Below are 26,762 nucleotides of genomic sequence, written 5' to 3'. Positions count from 1 at the left end.
GTATTTTTTAAAAGCCTATTAATGATATCATCGAAGTCTAGGAGTGATACTCAGTCGACGTCACTTACTTGTTGCTTGATTCTGGGGTTCCATCTAATGTAGTAATTCACCCAAAGTTCCAGGTGACGCATACTGGCAACAGGATACAAGACTCGATTGATTTCTTTAGTATAGAAGGGATTTTTGAATTTGTCTTTATCACTGTTTATCAGCGACCATAAAGAAACTGTTCTTTCTGTGACTTTCTAGAGGAAAGACAAAGTGGAAAGCTTAAGTAAAAACACACACCAAAACACAAACCATTTTGCAGTCTGTGGCAATACAGCCAGCATCAACGTGAATCACACATTTACATGACCCCATAATGGCTCAAAAAGCCTCGTGTGCCTGGGACTGCTGGGCACCGCTTCCTGATATTTGCATAGATAATGGCCTCGCTCAGAGCCACGATTTCTGACGGAAGATAGAGAGGGGCAGGATGCTGTAACATTAAATGCAATCCACTGACCTAAGAAGACTGTTCCTGGTGAGGTAAAACATTTTTGAACAGATGGACAGTATGCTCTTTTTAATTCAGCAGAAAGAAAAATTATGAGATGATCTTGCTGACTTTTTCCACTTTTGTGTTTGTTAGGACTCCAGAATCTGAACCTGTGTCTACTTGACAGTAGTTGTCTAGATAAAAAGTTATTTTAATCACAGATCCAGATGTTTAATACATCAGGCCAATATCCACATATTTGAAACACCTGGATAAATGAATCACTGAATCTTCACTTCATACAGATATTCATACAGAATCTTCACAGGTATCCATCACTTCATACAGATATTCATGTTTTCATTGTTTCTTAATTATAGCCATTATTTTGTAATAACTTTAAATATATCTAACTTTAAATATTTATCTATCTTTAAATATATTTATTTTTTAATTATAGATTTTTACCAATTTTGACCATAAGCTAGAGGAAAATCAAAACTCGGGAAATAAAAATACAAGTATTAAAATTACTGAAGGCAGAATTTGAAACTCTCCCTAGTAATGACATCAATAAGGACCAATAAGCTCAAACTAGAAGCTGAAAAGAACAGCTTGAAATTAGGGACTGAAGACATTTCATTATTGTGAACAGTAATAACAGCAGCATATTTTTGCCTTCTTTGGAATCTACCTAAAACTTCATTTGTACCTTTCTGATGCCACAGCTACGCTGCAGTGTGTTTATTTGCATGCCTGCTTTTATTTTTATACATGCACATAGTTTAAAAAGTCAAATAGCTCAACAAGGTTTGTTACGAAAATAGCAGCGTTTCACCTCTCCCCCGAGAAGCAATTGTGTTTGATTTTTTAAATTGACTTAGTTATTTGGTACTTACCTTGTCTCCATTTTCTTCCTGTCTATACGCTCTACTTGCTGGGGGATTTCAACCTTATCTTAGTACTCTTCTGAATTTTACATTTCTGTTGATAGCATGTTTTTAATTCCAAGTTTTCTGATCTCTAAATGTTCTTTCTAAATAATATCCTGTTATTATTTCATGGTACCAATATTCTCCTATCTTTCTTGGGATGTTAAATGACCGCTGCTTGCTTAGGTGTCTCCCTCCCTACATGGTAACTATTTTCTCTAAGCAGTTTTATTTCCTTCTTGCTTGTTGCTGTTACGTGAGCTCTGAGGCCATGAGGCTTGACCACTTGAGCTTCCCCATGGGGAACCCTAGGTGTTGGTATCTTTAGGTCCTTCCTCTTGGGCCAGTCAGCTTCCCCAGATATCATTCTTTTTTTTTTTAATTGAGGTGGAGCTCACATACCATAAACTTCACCATTTTAAAGTCTACAAATTCAGTGGCGTTTAGTACTTTCACAATGTTGTGCAACCAACACCTCTATCAATTTCCAAGACCTTTTCATCACCCCAAAAGGAAATCTTGTACCCCTTAACCACTCACTTCCCATTCACCCCTCCCTCTGGACCCTGTCAACCACTAATCTGCTTTCTGTCTCTACGGACTTGCTTTTCTGGACACTGCATAGGACTGGACTCATACAATATGTGACTTTTTGAGTCTGCCTCCTACTTAGCATGATTTTTTTCAAGGTTCATCCATGTTGTAGTGTATCTCAGAACTGCATTTCTTTTCATTGCTAAATAATATTCCATTGAATGGCTAGACCACATTGAGTTTTTCTGTTCATCAGCGGATGGACACTGAGGTTGCTGCCACCCTTTAGCTACTGTGAGCAGTGAACATCTCTGCATCAGTTTTTGTTTCAGCCCCTGTTTTCATTCCTCTTGGGTACCTACCTGGGAGAGGAACTGCTGGGTCATATAATAATTCTATATTTAGCTTTTTGAGGAACCACCAGACTATTTTACCCACCCCACCACCAGCAACGTACAAGGGTTCCATTTTCTCCCCATTCTCGCCAACAGAGAAGGTTCATTCACGTTCTCGCCTGAAAGATAAAGGCCTGCCTCCAGAATGCCAGCTCTTCACATTCCCTCCACCCCATGGTGACACTCAGGTCCCCAGCCGGGAGAGATCCTCTCACCCTCTCTCCAGAAGAAACCTCTGTCCTCAACTCCAGAGATGGGTGGAGGTGACCTGGGGAAGCTAACTGTTTCTTCTAAACAGACTTCAGGTTATCTTACACTTCTCCCTTCACCCCAGACACTGAAACACCTTGGCCCCAGAACACCTGAGTCATGTGGGTTCCTGTGATGCAAAGTGGGCTGGTTCTTGGTGTCCCCGCTGCTGGCTTTTGAGATTCAGTTTTCTCAAGGGAAGTTATTTCGCACTTATCCACTAGCTTTCCAGCTTCCAAAAGTTTGCTTCTGTCTCCTTTCTTATTTCCCTCTGTTCTCGTGGGTTTATGCCTTTTTAAAAAATTCCCCTTATTGACATTTTTATGGCGTTTTGGGAGGATGATCTCGTATACCTTCAAAGTCATTCCTACCCCATAGCCAAGACTTGGAGACAACCTGAGTGTCCACTGACAGATGACTGGGTAAAGAAGATGTGAGATACACACACACACACACACACACACACACACACACACACACACACACACAGGAATACTATTCAGCCATAAAAAAGAATGAAATAATGCCATTTGCAGCAATGTGGATGGACCTAGAGATTACCATACTAAGTGAAAGAAGTCAAAGACAAGTTTCATGTGATGTTACTTATATGTGGGATCTAAAAATTGAGACAAATGAACTTATTCACAAAACAGAAACAGACTCACAGATATAAAGATCCAACTAGTGATTACCAGAGGGGAGAGGAAAGGAGGAGGGGAGTGATAGGGGTAGGTAAGAGATACAAACTACTATGTATAAAATAGATAAGCAACAAGGATATATTGCACAGCACAAGGAACTATGGCCATTATTTTGTAATACCTTTAAATGAAGTATAATCTATAAAACTATTCAATCACTGTATTGTACATCTGAAAATAATATAATATTGTAAATCAGCTATACCTCAATTAAAAAAAAGTCATTCCTACTCCATGAGGGAAAAGGCAATGTATTACCCCCGAAGTAAACACTGCACCCTCAAGAACCCCTGGTTGAAGTGAAAACGCCCAAGCTTGGGGGACAAAGTGAGAAACTTTGCATTTACCACAGACCCAGCTATCAAGTTCTTTCTATTTCAAGACAGACTAGACACCTTTTGGTGAACCTTTAACTAAAACTATGAACACTTTCACTCACCTGTCTCTCTCGCACGGATTCACAGTTGTATAAGAAAGTACCAAACCGGCAACTATACAGATGATCCAAAATTGTAATCAAAAACCGTTCATTGAATTCAAAAGCTGTAGGGAACTGGATGGAAATAAACAAGCACAGAATGCATTTGTTGGTGCTTTGTACAGGGCTGAAGAGCTCAAGTAAGTGTCAAGTGATGCAACAAAGAGGAAAAGGAGGAAAACAAGCCCATTGTCTGGGCTCTCCTGACTATACAGGACGGTTGAATTATTTACGGTATTCTAAGGCAGCAGATGTGCCCATGTACAAACGCCAGCGAAGGATGAATGGAAAAGACGTCAATTCCACTGCCCCTCCGTTAGCAGAGACAGTACAGTTAAATACTGAATTCTTAACACTTTGTTATGGAAAATCTCAGCCAATATAAATAGTAGTGAGAATAAAAAGTGAACCCCCTGGACCCATCGCCTGGCTTCAATAATTATTCACATGTGGCCAAACTTGTTGCATCCCTATCTCTGCCTTGTGGTATTTTGAGGCAATTTCCAGATATTATATTAAAATATTAAAACATTAAGTCAAATGTATTTTCATCTTATATATCCCTTACCTGTTTTGACATCTGCCACACACAGTCGATAAACTGGAGAAAAATAGGAGATCGGTCAGCGTCAGCGTGGTTTTTGTCACCATGACCTATTCTCTGAAATGAATTGATGAAGATGATTTGTTTTAATTTATGGGTATAAAAATGAGAAAGTGGAAAAAAAAGACACAATGAATTTATTTATAAAGTAGAAACAGACTCACGGTCATAGAAAACCAACTTATGCTTACTGGGGAGCCATAAATTGGGAGTTTGAGATTTGCAGATACTAACTACTATATATAAAATAGATAACAAGTTCACACTGTACAGCACAGGGAGCTATATTCAATAGCTTGTAGTAACCTATAATGAAAAATATGAAAAGGAATATATGTATGTGTATGTATGTCTGAAACATTATGCTGTACACCAGAAATTGACACAACATTATAAACTGACTATAACTATACTTTAACAAAAAAAAACCCAAAAAGTGAAAAAGTGTATAACCCATGCAATGTGGCAATACAGCTCAGCAATCTGCATTCCAAATGCCAAGTTTCTCAGAGAGTAAGGGGTATTTTTTTCCCATGGCAATAGAGAAAATAATTTAAGGTTTTAAAATAATGGAAGTTAAGTGTATAAGGTATAAAATACCAATATAGATGGAGACAGCACCATCATACCATGTGAGCATTACCACTATTTTATTCAGTTGGAATTTCTTACAAGTTCTGGGCAGCTGCAGGTAGACGGGGCCAGATGACCTGCAGAGGATGTTTCCATTGTTAAGGGACCAATTGTAAAGTTTCAAGTCTTAAAACCATGCTCAAAAGGGTGTGATTATTATAACAAAAAGTTCTTTTAAAAAAAAGTTCTTTCTCAAAAACAAGAGGAAAAAACTTCACAATTTACTCACTTACTAAACAATGATTCTTTCTACTTGACAGTGTTATTCAGGCTATTTATGAAATTTTGATGAAGGCTATGAGGCTGCACAGCAGTGATTCTGAAACTGTCTATGAGAACCAATCAGGGGAACTTGTTAAAATGCTTATTCAAAGGGTGTCTGATAAAATAGATAAACAACAAGGTCCTACTGTACAGCACAGGGAACTATATTCAGTACCTTGTACTACCCTATAGTGAAAAATAATATAAAAAGGATTATATATATGTATAAATGAATCACTATGCTGTATACCAGAAATTAACACAACATTGTAAATCAACTATACTTCAATTAAAAAATAACAAAAAAGTTGACTATATATAAAATAGATAAACAACAAGGACCTACTGTATAGCACAAGGAACTATATAGTCAATTTTTTGTAATAACATATAATGGAAAAGAATCTGAAAAGAAAATACATATGTATGTATGTGTATAACTGAATCGCTTTGCTGTACACCTGAAACTAACACTGTAAATCAACTACATTTCAATAAAAAATAAAATAAAAAATTAAAAAAAAACAAAACAAAGGGTGCCTAGAAACAAGACCTGAAAATATGAATTTTAATAAGTTCTCGTGATTTTCAAAATGTGTATCAGAGAATAATTAAAGCCTCAATGAAAAGTCTAGTATTTCTCTAAAATATTAGGCTCAAATAGCTATAATATTAGTTGAGAAACAAAGGAATATCTTCCTTCTTTTGCACAATTTCAATTTTAAAAAATTTGTGCAGACCCTTTGTATTACTTTCAAGTGAAACTGCAAATAGTGCAGATGGATTAACACGTCTCCTCAAAACACTCCAGCTCAGCCCAGGGGGCACGTATGTCCAACCCTGCAGAGTGATTTTATCACGCCCCTCAGATTTTTTTTTTTAAAAAGGAAATACCTGGTTTAACAACTAGCTTTCTGATCCCCTATGGTGCTGATCTGACATTTTAAAAATGAGCTTCATTGTTTACTTACAGATGCAAATTTATGTCCAAAACTTATCCATTCTTTCTGTACCAAAATTTCAAAGCCTTCGATGCTCCGGTAGAAGCTGTCCAACATCAGCATGGCCAGGGACGTCAGCTGGGCGGTCCTGTCCCATCCATCGCTGCAGTGCACCACCACCGAGCTCTTCCCTGAAGAAACTCTGTCGGCTACTTGGATGGCTCCTGTCAAAACAAGCTGGCAAAGGGGAACATGCGAGTCAGCAGGCAGCTGTCAGGTACTGCTTAAATCTGAACATACTGTCTTTTCCCCTAGAAAAAGTCCTATTTTAAAATACTATTAATATCTAGGACAGAAAGATTTCTCAAATTGGAAGGCTAGGAGCTGTAGAATCTGTTCTTCTTCCTCCACAGAAACTGCCTTTGAATGCAACTAGGTATCAGAAAACCAAACAGACGGAAGGCCACACTGCATTTCAAGCTGACTTTTGCATACGTGATGGTGTGAGCTTGCTAGGGCTGCTGTGAGGCTGGGTGGCTGAAATGTCAGAAATGTATTGTCTCCCAGTTCTGGAGGCTGGAAGTCTGAGATCAAGATGTCGGCTGTGTTATGTTCCCTCTGGAGGCTCTAGGGAAGGATGTGGCCCAGGCCTGTCCAGGCTTCTGGTAGTTCCTGGGCTTGTGGCAGCATCACTCCAATCTTCTGATGGGATTTTCCCTAAGCATGTGTCTGTGTCCAAATTCCCTGTTTTCATGACACCAGTCTTACTGGATTGGGGGCCTACCCAATTCCAGTGTGACGTCATCTTAAATAATCATATCTGCAATGACCCTGTTTCCAAATAAGTTCACACTCTGAGGTGCTGGGGGTTGAGTCCTCAATGTATAAACCTGGGCGGGGGGGGGGGACGACACAATTAAACCCACAACAGTGATCTCATTGGAAAACTCCTGGCCTCAGAGATCTAGTCTAGACCTCACAGGCCCGATACAACCAAAACCAGCTTTTCACCTCTAAAGTGACAAAACACGAGCTCTCACGTGGCTTGGCAATAGCAGAGTACTTACCTAAAGATAAAGTGATAGACCTCCAGTAAAAATTGGAGACTTAGAAATAACTAACTTAAAAAACAAAAAGAAAAAAAAAATAACTAACTTAATGTATATAAAAAGTTGTTGCTATGATGCCATTTTTTGATGATTTAGGTACTTACAGAGGCATTCTCTACAAAGAGTAGCATTTACCCATCATAAATGTACACTTCAGTAAGATTTAATAAGTTTATACAGGTGTGCTACTGTCACCACAACCCAGTTCTATTACCCCCAATAGTCCCGTGTGTTCTCTGAGGTCAATCCCTGTTTCCACCCTCAACCCCGGGCAACCACTGATTTGCTTTCTGTCTCTACAGTTTTGCCTTTACTAGAAATGTCACAGAAATGGAATTATACACTAGGTGGTCTTTTATGTCTGGCTTCTTTCACTCAGCATAATGTTTTCGAGGTTCATCCGTGTTGTAGCGTGTATCAGTACTTTGTTCCCTTCTACGGCCAAAAAGATTTCATTGTCTGGATAGACCACATTGTATTTATCCATTCATTAGCTGATAGACATTGGGTTGTTTCTAGCATTTGATGACTATGAATAATGCTGCTGTGAACTTTCATATACACATTTTTGAAGAGACATAAGTTTCCATCTCTCTTGGGTTAATGCCTAGGAGTGAAACAGTTGGATCGTATGGTAAACTTATATTCATTTAACTTTATAAGAAACTGTCAAACTGTTTTCAAAAGTGGTTGGACCATTTCACATTTCCACTCTCCGTGGACGTGGGTTCCATCTTTTCATGTGTGTATCAGCCATTTGCATACAGTATGTCCTTTTGGTGCTCCCAAAATTCTAACAGCTGTGCAAGAGGTATATATTATGGTCATTTGAATGAATTCAAGAAAATTGAAATACTGAATTATTTTAACTAATTCTAGAAAAATGCCTAGGTGAAAGATGTGATGGATAGAAAATTTTAAAAGAAACATAATTTTATTACTTTGATAACTAAAGATAAATGGGCAAAAGAGTGCCAAGACCAGGTTAGGGGACCTGATGGCCCATCCATTATTTGTACAAAAATAATTGCTTTTAAGATGACTAGCGCAGGTTTACTTCTTTCAGCATTTTATGTATCTCCGAAATCCTGTTTACAGTTTTAATTTGAGGCACTTCTGAAGAAAGCACTATTGAGAAGCAATGGTAATAGACTAGATCATTTGAGTCCAATTTAATGAAGTTGCTGTTCTAACATCTTTACAGACGGCCGCTCTCACTCCAGATACTTCCCTTGTAATAAAAGGAGGATGCAATCTTGGCCAATTATCTTTAAAAAATATTAGATGTGTTTCAATAAAGCGTGAATTCCCACCATCACTTCTGACAAGAACAGATGCGATTATCTAATGAAACTAAATGAGACATTCAAAAACACATCCCTGAAAACTCCTAAATGATCAGATGGACTTGTGACTGATGGGGAGAAATGATGCAGTACGCGGAGTGGTGGTTAAGAGCACCGGCTCAAAGGCCAAAAGCCTGGGTTTGAAACCTCATTCCACTGCTTTTAACATGTCTCACCTTGAGCCAATCACATAACTGTGGGTCCTTTCTCTCTAAAATGAGGGGTAAATGGTACCCCCACAAGTATATTCATCTTTTCAAACTTGTGTGGTTATTTCCTTTAGAAAGAACCCCACCTACGTGGGAAGGTATAGCTCAGTGGTAGAGTGTGTGCTTAGCAGGCACGAGGTTCTGGGTTCAATCCCCAGTACCTCTGTTAAAAAAAATAAAAATACAAATAAGTAAAAATAAATAAACCTAATTACTCCTCCGAAATTAAAAAAAAATTAAAAAGGGATAAAACAATATAACTTTCTTATTAAATAAAAACTCACCTAAAGTGTATCTTTTTCCTTTGTCTATAAAAACCCCTTCTCAAAATGCTGTGACCCTTAACCCTTCCCTTCCTTTAACTAGCTTTTCAAGAGTAGTCTAGTTTGTACTCACTACCTCTATTTTCTCCACTCTCCTCCACCCCATCACTAGACACCCATGGAAGTCTGCCCTGCAAGGTAATCAAGGATGTCCGTAATAAATTAATGTCTCTGAAATACCACTGACCCTTTCTTCTTAGACCCTTTCTTAGAATTCCAATCTCCTCCTCCGAGCTCTTGATTTCTCCCCGATGAGCTCCACCTCTTATCCCCCATCCTCCCTGTACAACCTCTCTCGCAGCATCTGTATGGGACATGATGCTGTACACCAGAAACTGACACACTGCAACTGACTATACTTCAATTAAAAACAAAAAAAGGGCTCAGCCTGAGTTCATTGCCCTATAGCTGATACCTAGGCCTACCTCTTTGCATGGAAAAAACCCACCTGTTAGACACCAACGGGCAGATGCCTTGCCATTACCCTGAAGGCATGACATTTCTCTTGACCAAGGTCCAGGTCCGGACAACCCTTCATCTGCAAATGGTGGCATCATTTCCTCGGCTAGCCAGGCTCACCATTTTGGCACAGTTCTACATTCCTTTAGATCCTGCAGCTAGCTAATTGGCAACTACCACAGGCCCTTCCTTGGAAAATATCTAGTGTGGGTCCCTTTCGTGGTGCCTCCCTCCCCACCCCCACAGCCCAGTGGCATTCTGACCTAGGCCGTTACTTCCCTGTCTCTGGACTCTTTAAATGGTTCTCCTTTCCCTGACTTCCCTTTCTTCCCTCTATGATCTATCATATGCAGCTGCCAGAACATTTTCCTCAAACACTTCCCTATGCTAACACCTCTGCAACTCCCTACCTGACTTGATGGCCAAGGCCACTGGCCACCTGGCTCCTCCCAGATTTCTCTAGATTAACCCGCAACTACAGAAATCCCCACACTTCCTAGCCAGGCCTCACCCTGCTTTCTTCAAGGACCAGATCAAGTCCCACTGGATTCCCCCAAAGGGCCTGTTTCTTCCACTGCCTTTGCTATGAAGGCTCACTGGTATTAACACTCACACTGTGGAAAATTAAGTTTCTTTTTATACACACATATCATCTCTTCAACCACGAGAACTTCCTTAAAGGCAGGAAGTCTGTCTTATCCCTTTATCCCATTCACACTAGCACAATGCTTTGTAGATAGTAAGAGTACAATTCTTTTATGAAATCAACTTTTTTATTTTAGAATAGTTTTAGATCTGTAGAAAAGTTGCAAAGAACCAAAGAGTCCCATAGACTCGACCCGATTTCTTTTATCCTTACCATAGTAGTATGGTATGTTTGTCACAACCATCAACCAATATAGATACACTATTAAATTATTAATAAACTCATTTTAATGAAGTCCCTACTTTAGTCAGATTTCCTTAATTTTTACCTAATGTCCTTTTATTCTAATCCAGGATCCCATCTGGGATACCACATCACATTTATCGGTCACAATTAATTTTTTTTGCAATTCATTTTTGAGGCTGAGAAATGAAGAAAAAAATTAAAGTTAGAGATATTAAAGAAAAATACAACTCCTATCAGACTGGAAAATAAACTGGACTAGAAAACAATCTATCTTAATAATTAACTTATTTAAGTACGCTTTTTGTTTGTATAAAACTAAATGGCGTCTTCTAAAATTATTAATTATCTCACATAGCTTCAACTATTTTTACTTTTAAAAGAATGAAGGTTTTTGATGCCTCCATCAAGATGAAGGGTTGAATGTAATAAAAACACAAAACTCAATCTTTAAAATAAGTCAATTTGAGATTAGTTTCAATAAGCAACTTCTCTAGGTCCTTGAGGTTCAAACCCAGTAATAGTTAAATAATAAACTGTCTATTCCTGAATAAACCTGGGTGGAAGACTCAACTACTTACCAGTGATGACATGGAAAGTGCTATCTCGACAAACTCTAAAAAATATTCTGGAGGTGATATTGTGAAATCTTTAATTCAGGTAAGCAAATTATAAAGAAACATAAAACTGTCAAATGTACAACCCTATACAACAAATATTTCATCTCTCATTGTTCATTTTTTTTAACTTAAGGAATTTCAAAAAAAGAAAACTTCCTTTTCCACTAAATGATTATTCTTTTTTATATACACATAAATCTTTTTTCCAAGAATATACTTGCCTTGATATGTTCCAACCAATGAGTGGATTCCAAACTGGACAACCAGTGAGATTCTTCCACATTAGGATAAACAATGTCTTTGACTTTTTTCAAAGATTCCCGCATAACATGAATGTTATGAATGTCTAAGAAGAAAAGTTCGGTGTTATGATATGCATCATCACTTTCATATCCTCCTCCTGTTGCCTAAGAAACAAGATACACAAAACAGTAAGTTGGGTTTTCTATTTCTCCAGTAACCTACACAAATAGCTCAAAAGTTATTGGTCCTCCAAATCCTTGCAACTTAGATGCAACAACTGATGTGACTTGACGTCTTATCTGACACTAAGCCTCAACAACATTAGTCACATTTTGAACTAGAAAAACGATGGAAGGCTGGTAATTTCCTGGGGATCTGTTATTTGTGAGAAAAAAATCATTTTCAGAATGCTCTATAATTACTAGCTCTTCTTTCGGATCTGGCAAGGCAAGAGTAGGTTCTGAATGGTCCTCGTCTTCCAACAGATTTTAATAGTACTTTTTGGGGGAGGCTCACATGGGACACGATGGGCTGGAGGAAAATGACAGGCTTTGGAGACAGGCCCAGGTTGATAGCTCCGCTTCAGCCCCTCTTTGCTGTGTGATCTGGGGCAAGGCACTCAACCTCTCTTAAGCCTCAATGTTGTCTCCTGTAGAACAGGGGATAAGACCACCTAGGACTCACAGGACTAAGAGCCAGGCTCTCCAATAGCAAACACCAGCCACCATTCAATGAGCCCCTCTGACATCCCAGATCCTGTGATTCTTGTTTTATGTAATTTTATCTAACTTACAGCAACACTACAAGGCAGGTGTTACTAATCCCATTTCGCAAATGAAAAAAGATGCTATTTAACTATCCCCAAAGTCACAGAAGTAAGCAGTAGAATTTAAGACATCTTTTCTAGTGCCCTGTGTCTGTCTGTGTGCTATGCAAAGAACAGGGACAGTGCTGCACGTGGTGGGGCCCTCAAAGAACAAAAGGTTGAAAGAGGAGGCAAGTTGGCCACCCTCTGCCTTGGCATCTACAAGTATTAACCTGCCAGGGCGGGCATCGCCTCCTCTTCACAGCATCGTATACATGCCCGTTTTCCATGAAGACAAAAAGAGATGCTATGACTTTGTTTAGGAACCTGGCTGCATTCTGCTTAATGTTTTATAATAGAAGGAATATAAACTTGTAGCTCAGGACAGAAGCGCCAACACATACTATGGTTTTTGCCAGGGTTAGTCACAGAGGAAGTTTCCTGCAGTAGAAGTAAGGCTACCACTTGAATGTCAAACCTGGCTATGTACAAGCAGAGGCCCTTGGTCTCCATAGACTCAAGGTGAGAAATTTTGTTTAGATAGAAATGTCTTTTTAAAGCTTGCTACAAAGAGCATAGGTAGTAAGTAGACAATAAATATTCACTATGTTGTTTTCAACAAGTTATCGGCTAATGAATGCATACACAGTGGGCCCCAGTACCCTCTCCTTGGTTATCCAGGCCTCAGGGAATAACACGTGGCAGCTGCCATCACTTCTGTGAACCACAGGCACCAGGCCTGGCAGTCCACACTGAGCCCAGGCCGTGCTTGATCTGCAAGCCTCTAACGCAGCGACGCACGGCGCCGCCCCACAGGCAGATGCCATGCTTATCTGCACATGTGCTCTGTCAACAGTTAGTGATTTTCAAAGGAATTCTCAACGCTGGAGTTGCTTTCATAAATAACTAAAGATGATATGCAAAAAAAATTAATTGTCATTGCCAAAGTTTCTGGCAAAACCAGACCTGAATGCAGTCTGACTTTAACTCATCACAGGGTGCTGGATCTCCTCTACCCCTGGGTTTCGTGTGTGTGTTTACTTTGAAACAGTGCAATGTGGCTTGTTACAACTGGGATTGTAAATTTCTAAATACCCGCAAGGGCAGAACAACTTCGTCTGAAGAGAAGTCAGAAGGGTAAAAATCAATTAGTCAATCCTAGATTGAGTTCCCCGAAGTTTGAATTCTCTATCTCTGGTTAGTTTTGAAGTTTTCTTTCCAGTTTTCTCCTCTTCAATAAAAAGGAACAATTCAGGTTACCTAGTACAATGATGTACACAGCCTGTTGCTATGGATACAGATGATGAGGGGGAGACAGCTGAGGGAGGAGGGGAACCTAAGTGTGGTTTTGAAAGCATGATGTACAGATCTGTCAGGCCTAGGTTTTTTTCCCTTAATTTTTTCCTTTCCTTCATCCTTAAGTGGACTAGAAACACAGGCATATCTCCTGAGTGTTAAAAAGGCACTCAAGAATTCTACCGCTATAACAACGAGCTTTAGGGTTACTACAATAAAGTTATTCATTCCATATGTTTCATTTATTTAAACACTTCTTCTTCTTGTTTTATTTTGGGGGGGGTAGGTAATTAGGTTTATTTATTTATTTGTTTATTTAATGGAGGTACTGGGGACTGAGCCCAGGACCTTGTGCATGCTAGGCATGTGCTCTACCACTGAGTTGGACCCTACCCCCTTCCATACATTTTAATATTTTAAAATATTCTTTCTCAATACCTCATTTTAATGTTACATCGTATCTATTTCAGGCTAAATGTATACATGGGAGCACTGCATTACATGTATTCAACTCTGGATTATACATGAAGGACAGCAGGAGCAGAACTGTGTAAAGGTAAGGATAGTCCAACAAGATATTCACAGTCACATTTAATTTCCTAAGTGTTTTACTTATAATCCCTAATTTATTTCTCAATTTCACTTCCTGATTGCTTTATAGATAATTTCAAAATCATTTTTATTACCTAAACCAAAACCAGCTGTTGTAAAAAAGAGCTGATCCAAGAGCGTGTGAGGAGCAGAGGGAGCTCCCCAGGAGTAAATGTGTAAGATGCATGATCTGTGTGCAAATAATTATTAGAGGGGCCCCACATGCACGCCCGAGACACGTCATGGGTCCATTTAGGAAGCTACTGCATCTATGTGAGCTGCTCGAGGACTTGTTTTGCTTTTAGGTTCTTGTCTTGTGCTCTGAATAATTGAAGATGCCAGATTAATGACCTCGGGATAAGCAAAATAGTCAAGATGATGAAATTCAAGCCTACACAGGTGAGAAACAATAAAGCTGAAAGGTGGAGTGGGGCAGGCTCACTGTGAGCACTTGTAAGTGGCAGCCGGCAATGGGAGAAGGAAAAACAAAAAACAAAAAAACGAAAAGGTGAAATCAAATGTAAAAAGCATTTAGGAACCTGGGGCCATGAAGGCGACACTACCTTGTCATTCAGCCTTAGGGACACAGCACTCTTTGCTCGAGAAGGCCAAGAAGTGTCTTGAGACAGATTTCTATGAAAATATTACCACTGTGTGATTGTAAAATTTACATACATAGATCTACTCATTTCTTGGATTACCTGATATCAATGAGAATACACGTATCTGAGTATTGTGAAGAGACTGCTTTGATAAAGCTACAAATTTAGGATTTGGACAATTGCAGCCTCCCACAACTCTTCACAGATGCCTCCCCAGTGTACACACTGAGAATGACTGTCAGCAGCCTCAAGAGCTCCAAAGAGTGCCTAACTTTTGCCTGAGATTCTAGCCAAAACCCAAGTTCATTACAGCTCTAGACTTGCCTAATTTACCTAACGCTTATTTTCATTCCATTTTGGTGTATTCAACTTTTAAGAAACGTTTTGTGATTACAACTACTTTCTACCTCAGTGACCTCGTTTTCTTATTTAAGCAAAGTTTAATTACGAATTTAAACCCACATGTTGACATGCTATGGTGACAATGTTCATGTAAAACGCTGCACGCTGTAGGAAAGGTAAGCTGCTATCATGTCATTAAATAGACTTACCTTGTTAGCCACCGCATTTACATTGGGTCTCGCGTCATAGATGGTCAGTTTATTAATTTGTCTGTTTGTCTCCCTGATAACGTCGAGATATTTCTCATCATCTTTATTTCGTTTCCCACTCATACCAACAAGGGGCTGACTGCAACGCACAATCACCGTCTTGTTTTCCGGGTGAATCCATGACAGCACCTACAGTTGGTTCAGAAACCAAATCTCAAAACAATTCAAACCATAAAAAAATATAGAGCACCAACAATCAAGATGAAGTGACGCTGATTTTGCTGAAACGAGATGCCTGTTCACCTGCGATCTCACCGAGCACCCAGAAACGCACAGCGATGACTATTCAGAGACAATGAGGATAACCAATTGCTTTACTCATCTTTTCTAAATTCGTAACACACCTAGGAAAGTTAAACGCTTACCTAAACACAGTTACATCACTTAAAGAAAGCAGAAAGTTCCAGGTATTTGATTTCAGTCCTGCAGCTTGCACGGGATTTGTTATCACCCAGAAACAGCTTTAGCAAAAGGTGAGAGGTAAAGGCAATCACCTCTGGTGCTGTGTTTCTACAATACCAACTCACATAGATGGGTCACTTCCCCGACAGGCTCAATTCTAGACTCTAACACCCAAAGCAGGCAAAAGAGGTCTCAGGGCAGCTGAGCGAGCTGCCGGAGTCTCTACTGTGAAGCTCGCACAGTCGCCTCCTAGGAGAGCTCTCGGAGCCTTACCCAGAGTCAGTCTTCTCTAATTTTACACGCAAGCCTAACGCTTGCTACTTGGTTTCTGGGCCCATAGTACATGAGAAACAAGACCTGCAAAAAGAAGCTAATAATGTAATACAGCAAAAGCTTGAGAATTGTCCACTTTGAAGTCTGTCCTAAATGTAAAGGGCAAGGGTTTGGGGCTGTGAACCAGTAGCCTAGAAAGAGCTTATAGGTTTGGGTGAAGAGGGAGAAGGCAATCTTTTTAAAAATTTTTTAATTTTAATTAAACATTTTTAAATTTTATTTATTGGAGGTACTGGGGATTGAACCCACGACCTCATGCATGCTGAGCTCTACCACGGAGGAATATGCTCCTCCCAGAACTGTCCACTTTAAATGAGTGACTTGTTTGGCAGGGGAATTATATCTCAATAAAGCTGTTAAAAGGGGGAAAAATAGGATCCGGGAGGTGAGCGTGGTGGGTGGCAGTGTGGGCTCCAGGGCAGGTGCCCCTCTGTGGTGGCTCCAACCTGGGCACTGGGCTCACAGGCTCTGTCACTTCCTTTCCGTCTTTCATCAGATAGGGAGCCACAGGATAGCAGTGCGCTGCTGGGCGGACGAATGGCCGAAGCGTGTAAGTACCCAGCACAGGGCAGGACCCCGGCTTGAGTTGGCATCCAGAGGCAGGCTGGGTGGCCAGCAAAGTCAGATGGGAAAAACCATGAAAGGCAGGCAGAGACAAGACCACAGAAGCATGAGTGTTCGAGCTCACTTAATACAAGGCCAAGTACGCTGGCGTCTTTAAAGTTACCTCCTCACTATGGCAAAGGATAAGCACTGGTGTTCATAAAAATCGCTGGGTTTAATAATGACAGGTTATGTGTACAATAATGACAACAGGTTCGTGAAAAAAAGATTATATAATACGAATGAATACTCATTCAATTGAGTTTCTGCGCCTTCCAGAGACCAGTCAAAACACCACTGTGGCCCCAACAGTCCAAAGGCTCAGGATCGCAGAGCCCAGGGACAAGGGGTGGCCTTCCTCAACCTCCATTTTCAAATCTACAACATAGAGAGGAGACCTGTCCCACTGACCTCCCATGGCTTTGCCTCAAGAGAGGGGAGACGAGATCACTTTCATGTATGAATGTACATTTTTTTTAGGTTTACTGAGATATAATTGACCTCTAACACTGTGTACATTTAAGGTATGCAACATGTTGATTTGATATCAGATCCCTTAAAGAAATCAAATCACTACACAGACAAGATGCTTATTATTTGATACCGACCCTCATCAAGTTTTCAATTTAAATCAGGTCATATGTAAGAAACTGCCCTGTTCCACCAGTGCCCCCCTTTCTTCTGCCCCTCTTCCCTCTGCTTGGGAGATTTTAGACTGGAATCACCAGACCATGTTAAGAAATGCTATTCTTATTAGCTGTTTTGCCTCCTACCTCCTTTTTTGTTTTGGGATCTCAACTACCTTTATAAAAAGGATGCTTGCTGTAGAACTGACCAGGTACAAATAATGCTAATTTCACATCACCTACTGTAAGTGCTTTCAAAGCATATGGTACTTATGTCAGGTTATTCTTATTGAAGTTAGGATGTAGAAGCCATAAATACTTAAGGATGTACACAAAGATTTAGCCACCAAAAGATGTTTATCACAGCATTGTCTCTAATAGCAAAAGATGACAAAGAACTGAGATGTCTCACAATAGAAAACTGATTGAATTCATCAGGGCACAGCTACAGTCTGGCACGTGAGCAGAGAATCATCAGTGTGGAAAGCTCTTCCTATGATAATGCTAGGTAGGAAAAGCAGATTGAGACACAAATCACAGAAAAATTCCACTTTTTCCAACAAAAATATGTATGCATAGCAGGAAGTCTGGTAGGCCATCTCCCAAAACATGAACTGCAGTCCTCACTAGGTGGCAGGCTCCTTTTTGCTTTCCAGTATTTTTGAAAACATCTAAAATAAATATGTATTATTTATATGTTACAGGATTCTATAACATTAAGACTGACTGGTTTGAGAACAAAGAAATACGTATCCGTTAATGGGAACATGAATGCATGTGGATTATTCTCATACTCAGTGATCTTTTACAACAGTGTGTATTTTATTTTATGCACAACATAATAAGATTGCCTTCTAATCAATTCTTTTTTTTCTTATCAGTTTTTTTGCATTTTTATATGGGTTTTTAAAAAGAGAACTGAGTATCAAATATTAATGATTTCATATTAAAAGGAAATACTGGGTTATAGTCAAGACTCAGGTGGTCAGACAGTATTATAGCAGATAGCATACATTATCTACTATTAGATATGAGTAAGCATGGTAATCGATACCATTTCCTGTTCTTTTCTTTTAAATGGAGGGACTGGGGATTGAACCCAGGATCTCGTGCATGCTAAGCATAGGCTCTACCACTGAGCTATTTCCCTCTCCCCAAGCAGTAATTGATAAAGATACAGAGGTAATGGACAGCTTAGCCTTAAGTTCTTTTAGGAAAAATAAATGCAAATTGGTAGCCATCACAAAGTAAGAAGGATCAATAAAATGGCTAAGTAGAAAGCTAAGCATTCTATTTGTTCTACAAGTGGGCTCTCGTTCACTCAGAATGGTGGAAACGACTAGAGCAAGACGGCAGCCTGAGCACAGCGGACCCGGCACAGTTGTTTCATTTCCTCTACTGCCCCCATCCCCATGGAATTCACATACACACGCCCACACATCTTTGACACAGTAGATGTTCAATAAATATTAATTGAATGAAGGAGGGAACAAAATCAATCCACAGTACCCTAGCTCAGTTCTCCTGTGGGCAATGCATGTATTAGCAAGACAGCCGGCCAGTGCAGGGGTGGAGTCTGCACCGAAAAGTACGTCCAGACAGAGCACAAGACGAGTGAACTGGTAACTCCAGCTTCGTTAGCGTGGTGTTCCAGCAAAACAATCTAAAGAACATACTTTCAAGTATAATGTATATCATGAAGATATGAACGGGCACTCGTGCTTAGAGAAGTAAGTGAATTTTTAAAGTTACAATTTGTCGTGTGTTTACGGTACACAAAGGTTCCCCACACATATCCTTTTAAGGACAAAAATGTCTAGACTTGGAAGTTAAAGGCAAGGTGACATTAAATCTTAATTTCTTCAACCCTTGTTTTTCAAAACCAATACCAAAACAAAACCAAACAATGTACTTATTATGACATGCCCTGAAAATTAACAGACGGGAAAATTCTCCAAATTTTTAGTCAGTAAAATTTATGGACACAGAGGAGACAGTCTGACTCGTACATAACTATTTAAGAACCAAAGACAACTTTACGAACCAGGTTCAGTGATACCATAAATACACTTGGAAAAGTCTGCACTTGACTCCAGCTTACAAACTTGAGTATAAACAAATCCTAATAAAGGTGATAAGGAAAAGCCTGTACTTATATGCTCCGCAATATAGGATAGCATGTTGTTTTCAGCACAAGTCAACTGACATTTACTGAGAGCCTAACATATGTCACTTATTGTGTTACCAAGACAAAAGCCACAAAGACTCTGTCCTTCCTTCTTTCTTTCCACCCAACATTACTTGCACCCTCTCCTGTATAAGAAGTACTTGAGTTCATTCTCTGTCCTCGATTGCGAGCTCCTGGAAGGCAGGTGATGTCTTGCTTCTGTTTCCATTCGGCGTGCTGCCTTGCACTCAGAAGGCACTTGATAATTATTTGTTGGAATGAAATTCCAAAAGAGTGTTTCTCTGAATCACTTGACTACAGTTCTTATGGAATCAAAGGCACCCTGTAAGAAAAGCACTCACTACGGTACTCACCGGAATCCGATTTCGGGATCTGAAAGTTGCGACTCTCCTGAGATCGTCATCAGAGGCATGATACGGAACCACGAGGAGAGACGGGTAGGTGTCACAGAGTTCATAGCACTTATTAATAAAAGTTATCCTCCAGTGATGATTGGGCAAGCCCTGCGGGAAAAGAGGCCGTCCACATCAGCACCAAATGACTTCCTCTCGGGAACTGGCCTTGGTTGGGTCTCCCACCTTCTTCCTACCAGAATGTGCACATGCCTCTTTGACAATACGCCAGTGATGGTCTACTGATTTATGGTAAGGGAGCCAAATCAATAATCCAGACAACTTAAGAACATAAGACCAAGCACTGGTGGTTTCCATAATTCTAAACTATTGTGGTTCAATACAGATCCTCCTGAATGTGAGAGCTTCCTTTATTTCATGTCAAACTTTTCCTTACTATTTATACAACAGTGATAAACCCAAGTTCATCCCTCACTGGCGCACCCCCACACCCTACAGAAAAGTACACTGTGTAATCTTCACCTCCGTCTAATTGAGGGTAGAAAAGAGATCAGGCAACTTCCACTCCCTACTCAGTACACAGTGAATGCTTCAGCCAGCTGCAAGGTAGAGTCTGCGCTTGTGAAGAAAGTCCTGGGAGGGTGTAAGGAAAACCCCTCTGGGGAGGCTCACTTCACCGCCTCCTAAGGGTTTTCAGCCAAGTGCTCTGGAGTCAGTTACTGCCCAGGAGGTTGTGCGCAAATGCAGTCACATATATTCTAGGCAGGGAGACAAGGAAGACACCTCCCACCCTACTGTCTACCCACAAAATTGTATCCAGTGTTGACAAGGCCCAGAGGCGGTGCAATACTCTCTCCCCATACTCACAAATACACACACGAAAGCGAGCTATGGGAGTGCTTGCTCTGGGGACAGACTTTGTACCTATTCTCTAGGTCTGGCCCTAGAGAGCACGGACTAAACAGACGAGTCTGTTACTGACTCTGATTAGAGAGTTATTAAGTCCCACCAGAAAGGCGTAAGGAAAAAAAGATTGAATATAATGGCAGTCTAGAACAAAATACTTTCAAGAGTTCACATATGCATGGAATCTTAAAAACAGCAACTGTTTTGTTTCAAGCTAGAAGCTTTGACCTAAAAAATGAGTCTTAATATTGTCAATAATACTTCAAAAATGAGGTACAAATATTCTAATGCATAATGCTACAGAGGTCTTCAAAACATACCAAATGTTTTCATGGCCCTTTTTTGGCCACCATTATTGACCCAGAACAGAGTTCACTAAAATGAGAGGGATACACGGCCTTTGAAAACTCAACAGTCTAAAGCTGATTCCTGGAAAGAACAGGACTTACCACCTCAGACATGTGCTTGGGAGAGAAGCTCCCACACCCACATTCCTGAGCATCGAATCTTCTTATGTGCACGCAAACCACTGGACAAAGCTAAACAGGGAAATCAAGCCAGCTGCTTGGTAGTGGAGGTGGTGGCCAGAAGACTCTTCTCGAGTTAGGGTTCTGAGATTTTACTTTACAATCATGGGCTTGATTTGACTCTCAAACCTCACTCAACAAAACTTCCCAATTATTTTAAGAGCTTTGTAGAATGAGAATTATGAAAAAATCTCATCACAAACCCCCCAGCTGTCCTATGATCTGGTTACACCAGAGGTCCAATTGTGGCTCTTATTCCGTAACATGAACAGGACCTTGTTAAAATGCCGCAAGAGACCTTTCCCCCTGAACAGCAACAATGTATGAAGACTCCTGCTTTATTAGAGCAACTAAACATGCATGTAGGTGAGGTTTACAGTAGAGAGCGGTAAAGGCAATTCTAATATAGGCTCCTCAAAGCCTTCCTGGAAAAGCCATCATTACAGGAAAACAGTCCTAATTCACCTGAATCTGTAAAACAAAATGAATATAATTGAAACCTAACTACTGCCAGTAATAGTTAAGCTCCCCAATACATAAATACACAGTGACGTCAACTCCTGAGAAGTAAGGTGTAGAAATTTGGCTTTTCTAGACTCTGAGTATTTGATTCATTTCATGAACAACATATAACTGATGTTCTTCATGGAGGGGAAGGCAACAGAACTTAGCCTTCAGTGAAACTTGAACATGGCCATGGAGTGAGCTCATAGGTTCCACAGTACTAGACAGACGGAATAAGCCCTATTATACCACTGTCATGAAAAATATATTTAGCAAGAGTGTTACTGATTCTCAAAGCTCCTGACCGACAGCATATCGTCACCACGCATGTTTGAGATTCACCACATGGTACAGTAATCTACTGACTCACCTGCCTTCTGTATTCTTCAACTGGATTATAAACTGTCCATCCATCCACGTTAAACTTTTCTTCATTTAAAAATGCAAATATTGGCTACAGAAGGCAAAAAGAAAAAAAAAAGGACTTCAAGTTCAGTGTAAAGGAACTAACAGTCTACTAATACCTCACCCTTTGATTTTTCACCAGATTTTCCTACTATGAAATCACAACCCAAACCGAGACTTTCAACCAAGAAGTAACAGTGGAATATTCAGGTTAGACTTACGCTATATTCTATCTTGATTAATATTACTTTTGAGACCTCAATTTTCTATGGCTACAAACATCTCTTTAGGTGTTTTTTTTAATGCTTTTGCACAAAAATCAGATGATTTCCAGACCCCAAAAAGCCTATCCATTTCAAGCAGTATTAGCAATTGATTGGGTAAGAAGATACTAAAAATGAAAATCCAGCAGTGATTATTATAGAGTACAACTGTCTCAAAAGGAAACAATGACACGTTAGCCTATTAAGAAAGAGATCGAACATTAGGAAAATTCTTCATTGTTCTCTGTGAATTCTGAATCAATGCCCTGGTCTCTGGGACGACAGGCCTCAGACCTCCCATCTCTTCTCTACGCTCATTCTCACGGCGATATTGATGAATTTCATGGTTTCAAATACCATCCACACCCTGGAGACTCATAAATACCCATCACTCTCCAGCCCCTACTGTGACCTCCAGATATGGCAACACAAGCGACCACTCCACAACTGCAGGTGGCCTCAGAGGCAGCTGGAGGATGGTGACATCCACAACTCCTACCCATTCTTGCTCATCCCACAGCCTCCCCATCTCAGTAGCTGACAGCCCCATCCTTCTCATTGATTGAACCAAAAACCTTGGCATCACCCTCATCACCCCACTGCTACTACCCTGGTCTAAGGATCTACCAGCTCCACTTGGATTAGTATAAGACCTCCTAATTAATCCCCTGCTTTCATCTTTACCTCTAAAGTCAGAGTAATAGTGTCACAACCTAAGTCACATCAAATCCTTCCCCCGCCCCAAATCCTCCTGTGGCTTTCCATCTCCTTTTGGGTAAAAGTGGAAGTCCTTCCAGTGGCCACTGTGGCCCCCACCATCTGACCACATCCCCTGCCACGTCTCTGCTCTCCTCTTGCTCAACCCACTTCAGCCCCGCTGGCCTTCAGTGCTGTTCCCTGACAGCACCAAGCACACGCTGATCTCAGGGCCTTTGAACCTGCTGCTCTAACTGTCTGGAGTCCTTTTCCCTCAAGGTTTCCTCCCTTACTTCTTTCACATCTCTACTCAAATGTAACCTTAATCAGTGAGGCTTTCTCTGACATCTGCATAAAAACAACATGCTACCCCCACAACAGCACCCCCCTTCTCCTTCCTATTTTATTTCCATCACTTATGACCATTTGACATACTACAGATTTACTTGTTATTGTTGGACCCGTACTGTCCCCTCCCTAGACCACGGGCTCCATGAAGGCTGTTGCTCTTTTCCCATCCTGGAGCCCCAGTAACTGGAATAGCACAGGTAAGATATATATTTGCTGACCAAATGAAGACAGGAAATCTTACACAGCCCCTGCACATCGCCTTCGCTGTAGGGACCATGTCTAGGCACTTTTCCTCTAGGTATCTTCCCTCCACCCATTTGCCTATTATCAGCCTAGGACCTCGAATGTCCCTACATTGCAATTTCTGGAAAAGCATAATTTTGCAGCAACGGTTTTCTGTATTCAAGTGGCAACAGGTTTAAGGTGAAAACTGATCGTGATCGTGCTCTCCAGACTGTCTTCTTGAACTTTCCAAAGCATGTGGCACCCGCAGGAGGCCTCATCTCTGGGAGCAGTAGGCTCAAGTGCAGAGTGTTCGGTGACCACACATTAACAATGATGCTGATCTAGCAAAGCCATTCGTTGAGGCTTTCAGCTGACACTGAAGCCACAGCAATACTTCATTATTCAGTACCACCAGGGAAAGCAAGTGATTTCTGTTAACTGAAGTTTAACTCAAAAACAGAGGGACTTTTGGTGAAAATAGCACTGAAATTTATAGTGCGTTTTTTCACCCATACACAGCATCTACAGAACATGTCCAAGCAGCCTCTTGGTGACATCTGAGCATGGGATACTGCACTGGTCAGCACCTGGCCCAGGAAAATACTCAGTATTGCTGAACACTGTGCTGGTGACATACTTGTAGACGACATCAGGCTGTACTGTCACTCACTGCAGAAGAAAACCTAGAATCTGCTTTCTTGAACTAAGTTCCTGATCTCAACATGGTTTTTGTGCAGTTTTTGGTTTTTAGTTATTTGCATCTTTCCTATGAAGCTCAAGCAAACATGGCAGCCCTTTGAAAGAAAGAATAAAATTGCTCACTCAAAAGCCAGATAAAGCTTTCTCTCCAGAAAAATCATGTGTATTAATGCCATCAGTATCCTCTAATTGGCCAGCAGCATTTTCAATGTAACATTATTTCTCCATCACTAATAATAAAGCAGCCCTTCTTTGCTTTAAATAGTCTCTTGTGTTTTATATTAAAATTACTGGTAGGTGTAATGTAAGTACACAAAATTGCTATTATTAGAAGATGAAGTTCTACAGCCCAAACCAAAATTATCTCCATAATTTCTCCCCTTTTTTTTCACTGCTGTCTTGTATTCTTTCTTTCTTTCTTTCTTTCTTTCTTTCTTTCTTTCTTTCTTCCTTTCTTTTAATTAAAATATAGTTGGTTTACAATACTGTGTTAATTTCTGGTGTACAGCAGAATGATTTGGTTATACATATAAATTCCTTTTCATGTTCTTTTCCATTATAGGCTATTACAAGGTATTGAATATAGCTCACTGTGCTATACAGTAGGACCTTGCTATTTATCTATTTCATATATGGTAGTCAGTATCCATAATTTCTTTAACGTCTGAATACAAGTAATATAAAAGATTGTTATTAATATGGGAATGATACAATGTTCTCAAGGTAGCGACCTATCAGGTGGCCTTTCTCATGAAATTCTTCTGGAATGGTACTTTGCATTCTGAGTGACACCCAGATACACAGAATGAGTCAATGACTGACATCCTTTAGCCCTGAAGCACGTCTATGAGAACTCTGTGACAGAAGAAGCTCCCAGGTTACTCTTTAAAAATTTTTTTTATTTTTTAATCTATTTTTTAATTAAAAAACTTTTTTTGATTATTTTATTTATATGGAGGTCCTGGCTATTGAACATAGGACTTCATGCATGCTAGGCATGTGCTCTACCACCGAGTTCTACCCACCCCCTGACCCAAGTTACTGTTGATGCTAAGAGCCAGACTTGGACCTCAAATATTTCAGGAAAATTTGTGAATTACAAAACAGCCAGAAATTTCTTGTCGTGAAATACACAGCAACAAATCAAACACTGAAGTGGACCTTCAGGTGGAAAAGACCAGGCACTCAAACCAATTATTTTAACCATCCAAATAAAGTAGCATACAATTACAGGAAAACATTTTCTTTTATAGAAGCACTACTTGTTAGTTTTTACAGGAAAACACAATGTGAACACTAAGTTGTCATTAACTACCTTGGCTCTACTGAAGCAAGTGCCCTACAAGAACCAACACTGACATTTTCTAAGGTTGAATGTACAGATCTTACATCCCAGATATTTTGCTTTAATTTTTTCCCCTTAAAGATTCAGCAAAGAGAACAAAGCAAGAAATTTAAAACACAAGTTCTCAATAGAGTAACATAAAAGTGGATTATTACAAATAAAAACTACTAAGCATTGAAGCAAGGCCAATAAAACCCATTCATCTGTACCTCATTAGCAAAAAGTACAAAATTCCCTACAGGTGGGTGTTACAGGGCTAATTACAGCTCCCATCTGAAAACTGCTAAAACCTAAAGCTAGCAGGTTATGTGCCTTCAGGTTTATAGCTGTCATTTATCTTCTCTTATAGATACACAGTTTTGAAGGCTTTGAGTCCTGTAGAACTTACTCTGCAGGCTGACACCTTCCATAATCATTCCTGACTATACCCTCGGGCCAGCTGGGACCCTGGGTTTGGGACACGCAGTTCCACAGGGAGGACTGGTTCTAGAGACTCTCGGTCCTGAGCATCAGTAGGGAGTCAGGTTTGCCAAGTGGGTGATGAAGTCCCTCGTTGAACCCATATCCGCACTGACTTCGCGTCAGGAACAGTGCAAAACCCGAGGATTCAGTCCCAGCTCAGCAGAGCCTCAGGCAGGGGAGGGGCTGGCTGAAGGTCAGCTTTCACTGACGCTTCTGGAAGCCCTCCACTGCTTTCTTCTGGGCCTGGTCCTTCCCCTGGGCTCTGCCTTAGGATCCAGGGGTAGAGGGTGCTTTCTCAACATGCTGGGCACTGTCTATGCCCCTGCTCAGCCTGCTGAACCAGACCCTCTAGGGGGTGATCACCCTGACCTTGAAGGACCATGGGGAACACACTTGCCTAAGGGTTCTGGGTGCTGAAGCTCCCTGGGGAGCTGCTTTAGTTTTTTCTTTTTAAAAGTTATTTTGAAATAGTTATAGATTTACAATAAGTTGCAAAGAAATGTGCACCCTTCACTCAGCCTCCCTCATGTGAGCATCTTGTATACGCAGAGTACAG

General features: G+C 40.3%; 1 protein-coding gene across 2 annotated transcripts in view; it reads right to left on the bottom strand.

Annotated features, from left to right (window-relative positions):
* MTM1 (myotubularin 1) overlaps positions 1-26,762 on the bottom strand; it is a 95,165-nt gene that overhangs the window by 8,946 nt on the left and 59,457 nt on the right. For both annotated transcript variants that reach the window (XM_072956120.1, XM_072956121.1), the window contains exons 7-14: positions 22,131-22,214; positions 19,824-19,973; positions 15,259-15,447; positions 11,392-11,577; positions 6,246-6,452; positions 4,342-4,434; positions 3,735-3,848; positions 69-245 (exon numbers count right to left, since the gene is read on the bottom strand). In XM_072956120.1, coding sequence (XP_072812221.1) covers positions 69-245; positions 3,735-3,848; positions 4,342-4,434; positions 6,246-6,452; positions 11,392-11,577; positions 15,259-15,447; positions 19,824-19,973; positions 22,131-22,214 — 1,200 coding nt within the window. The remainder of the gene's footprint in view (positions 1-68; positions 246-3,734; positions 3,849-4,341; positions 4,435-6,245; positions 6,453-11,391; positions 11,578-15,258; positions 15,448-19,823; positions 19,974-22,130; positions 22,215-26,762) is intronic.

The sequence above is a fragment of the Vicugna pacos genome, chromosome X (assembly GCF_048564905.1).
Source record: "Vicugna pacos chromosome X, VicPac4, whole genome shotgun sequence".
Lineage (NCBI taxonomy): Eukaryota > Metazoa > Chordata > Mammalia > Artiodactyla > Camelidae > Vicugna > Vicugna pacos.
The sequence above is the reverse complement of the archived record's forward strand: the minus strand, read 5'-3'. Positions and strand labels throughout refer to the sequence as shown.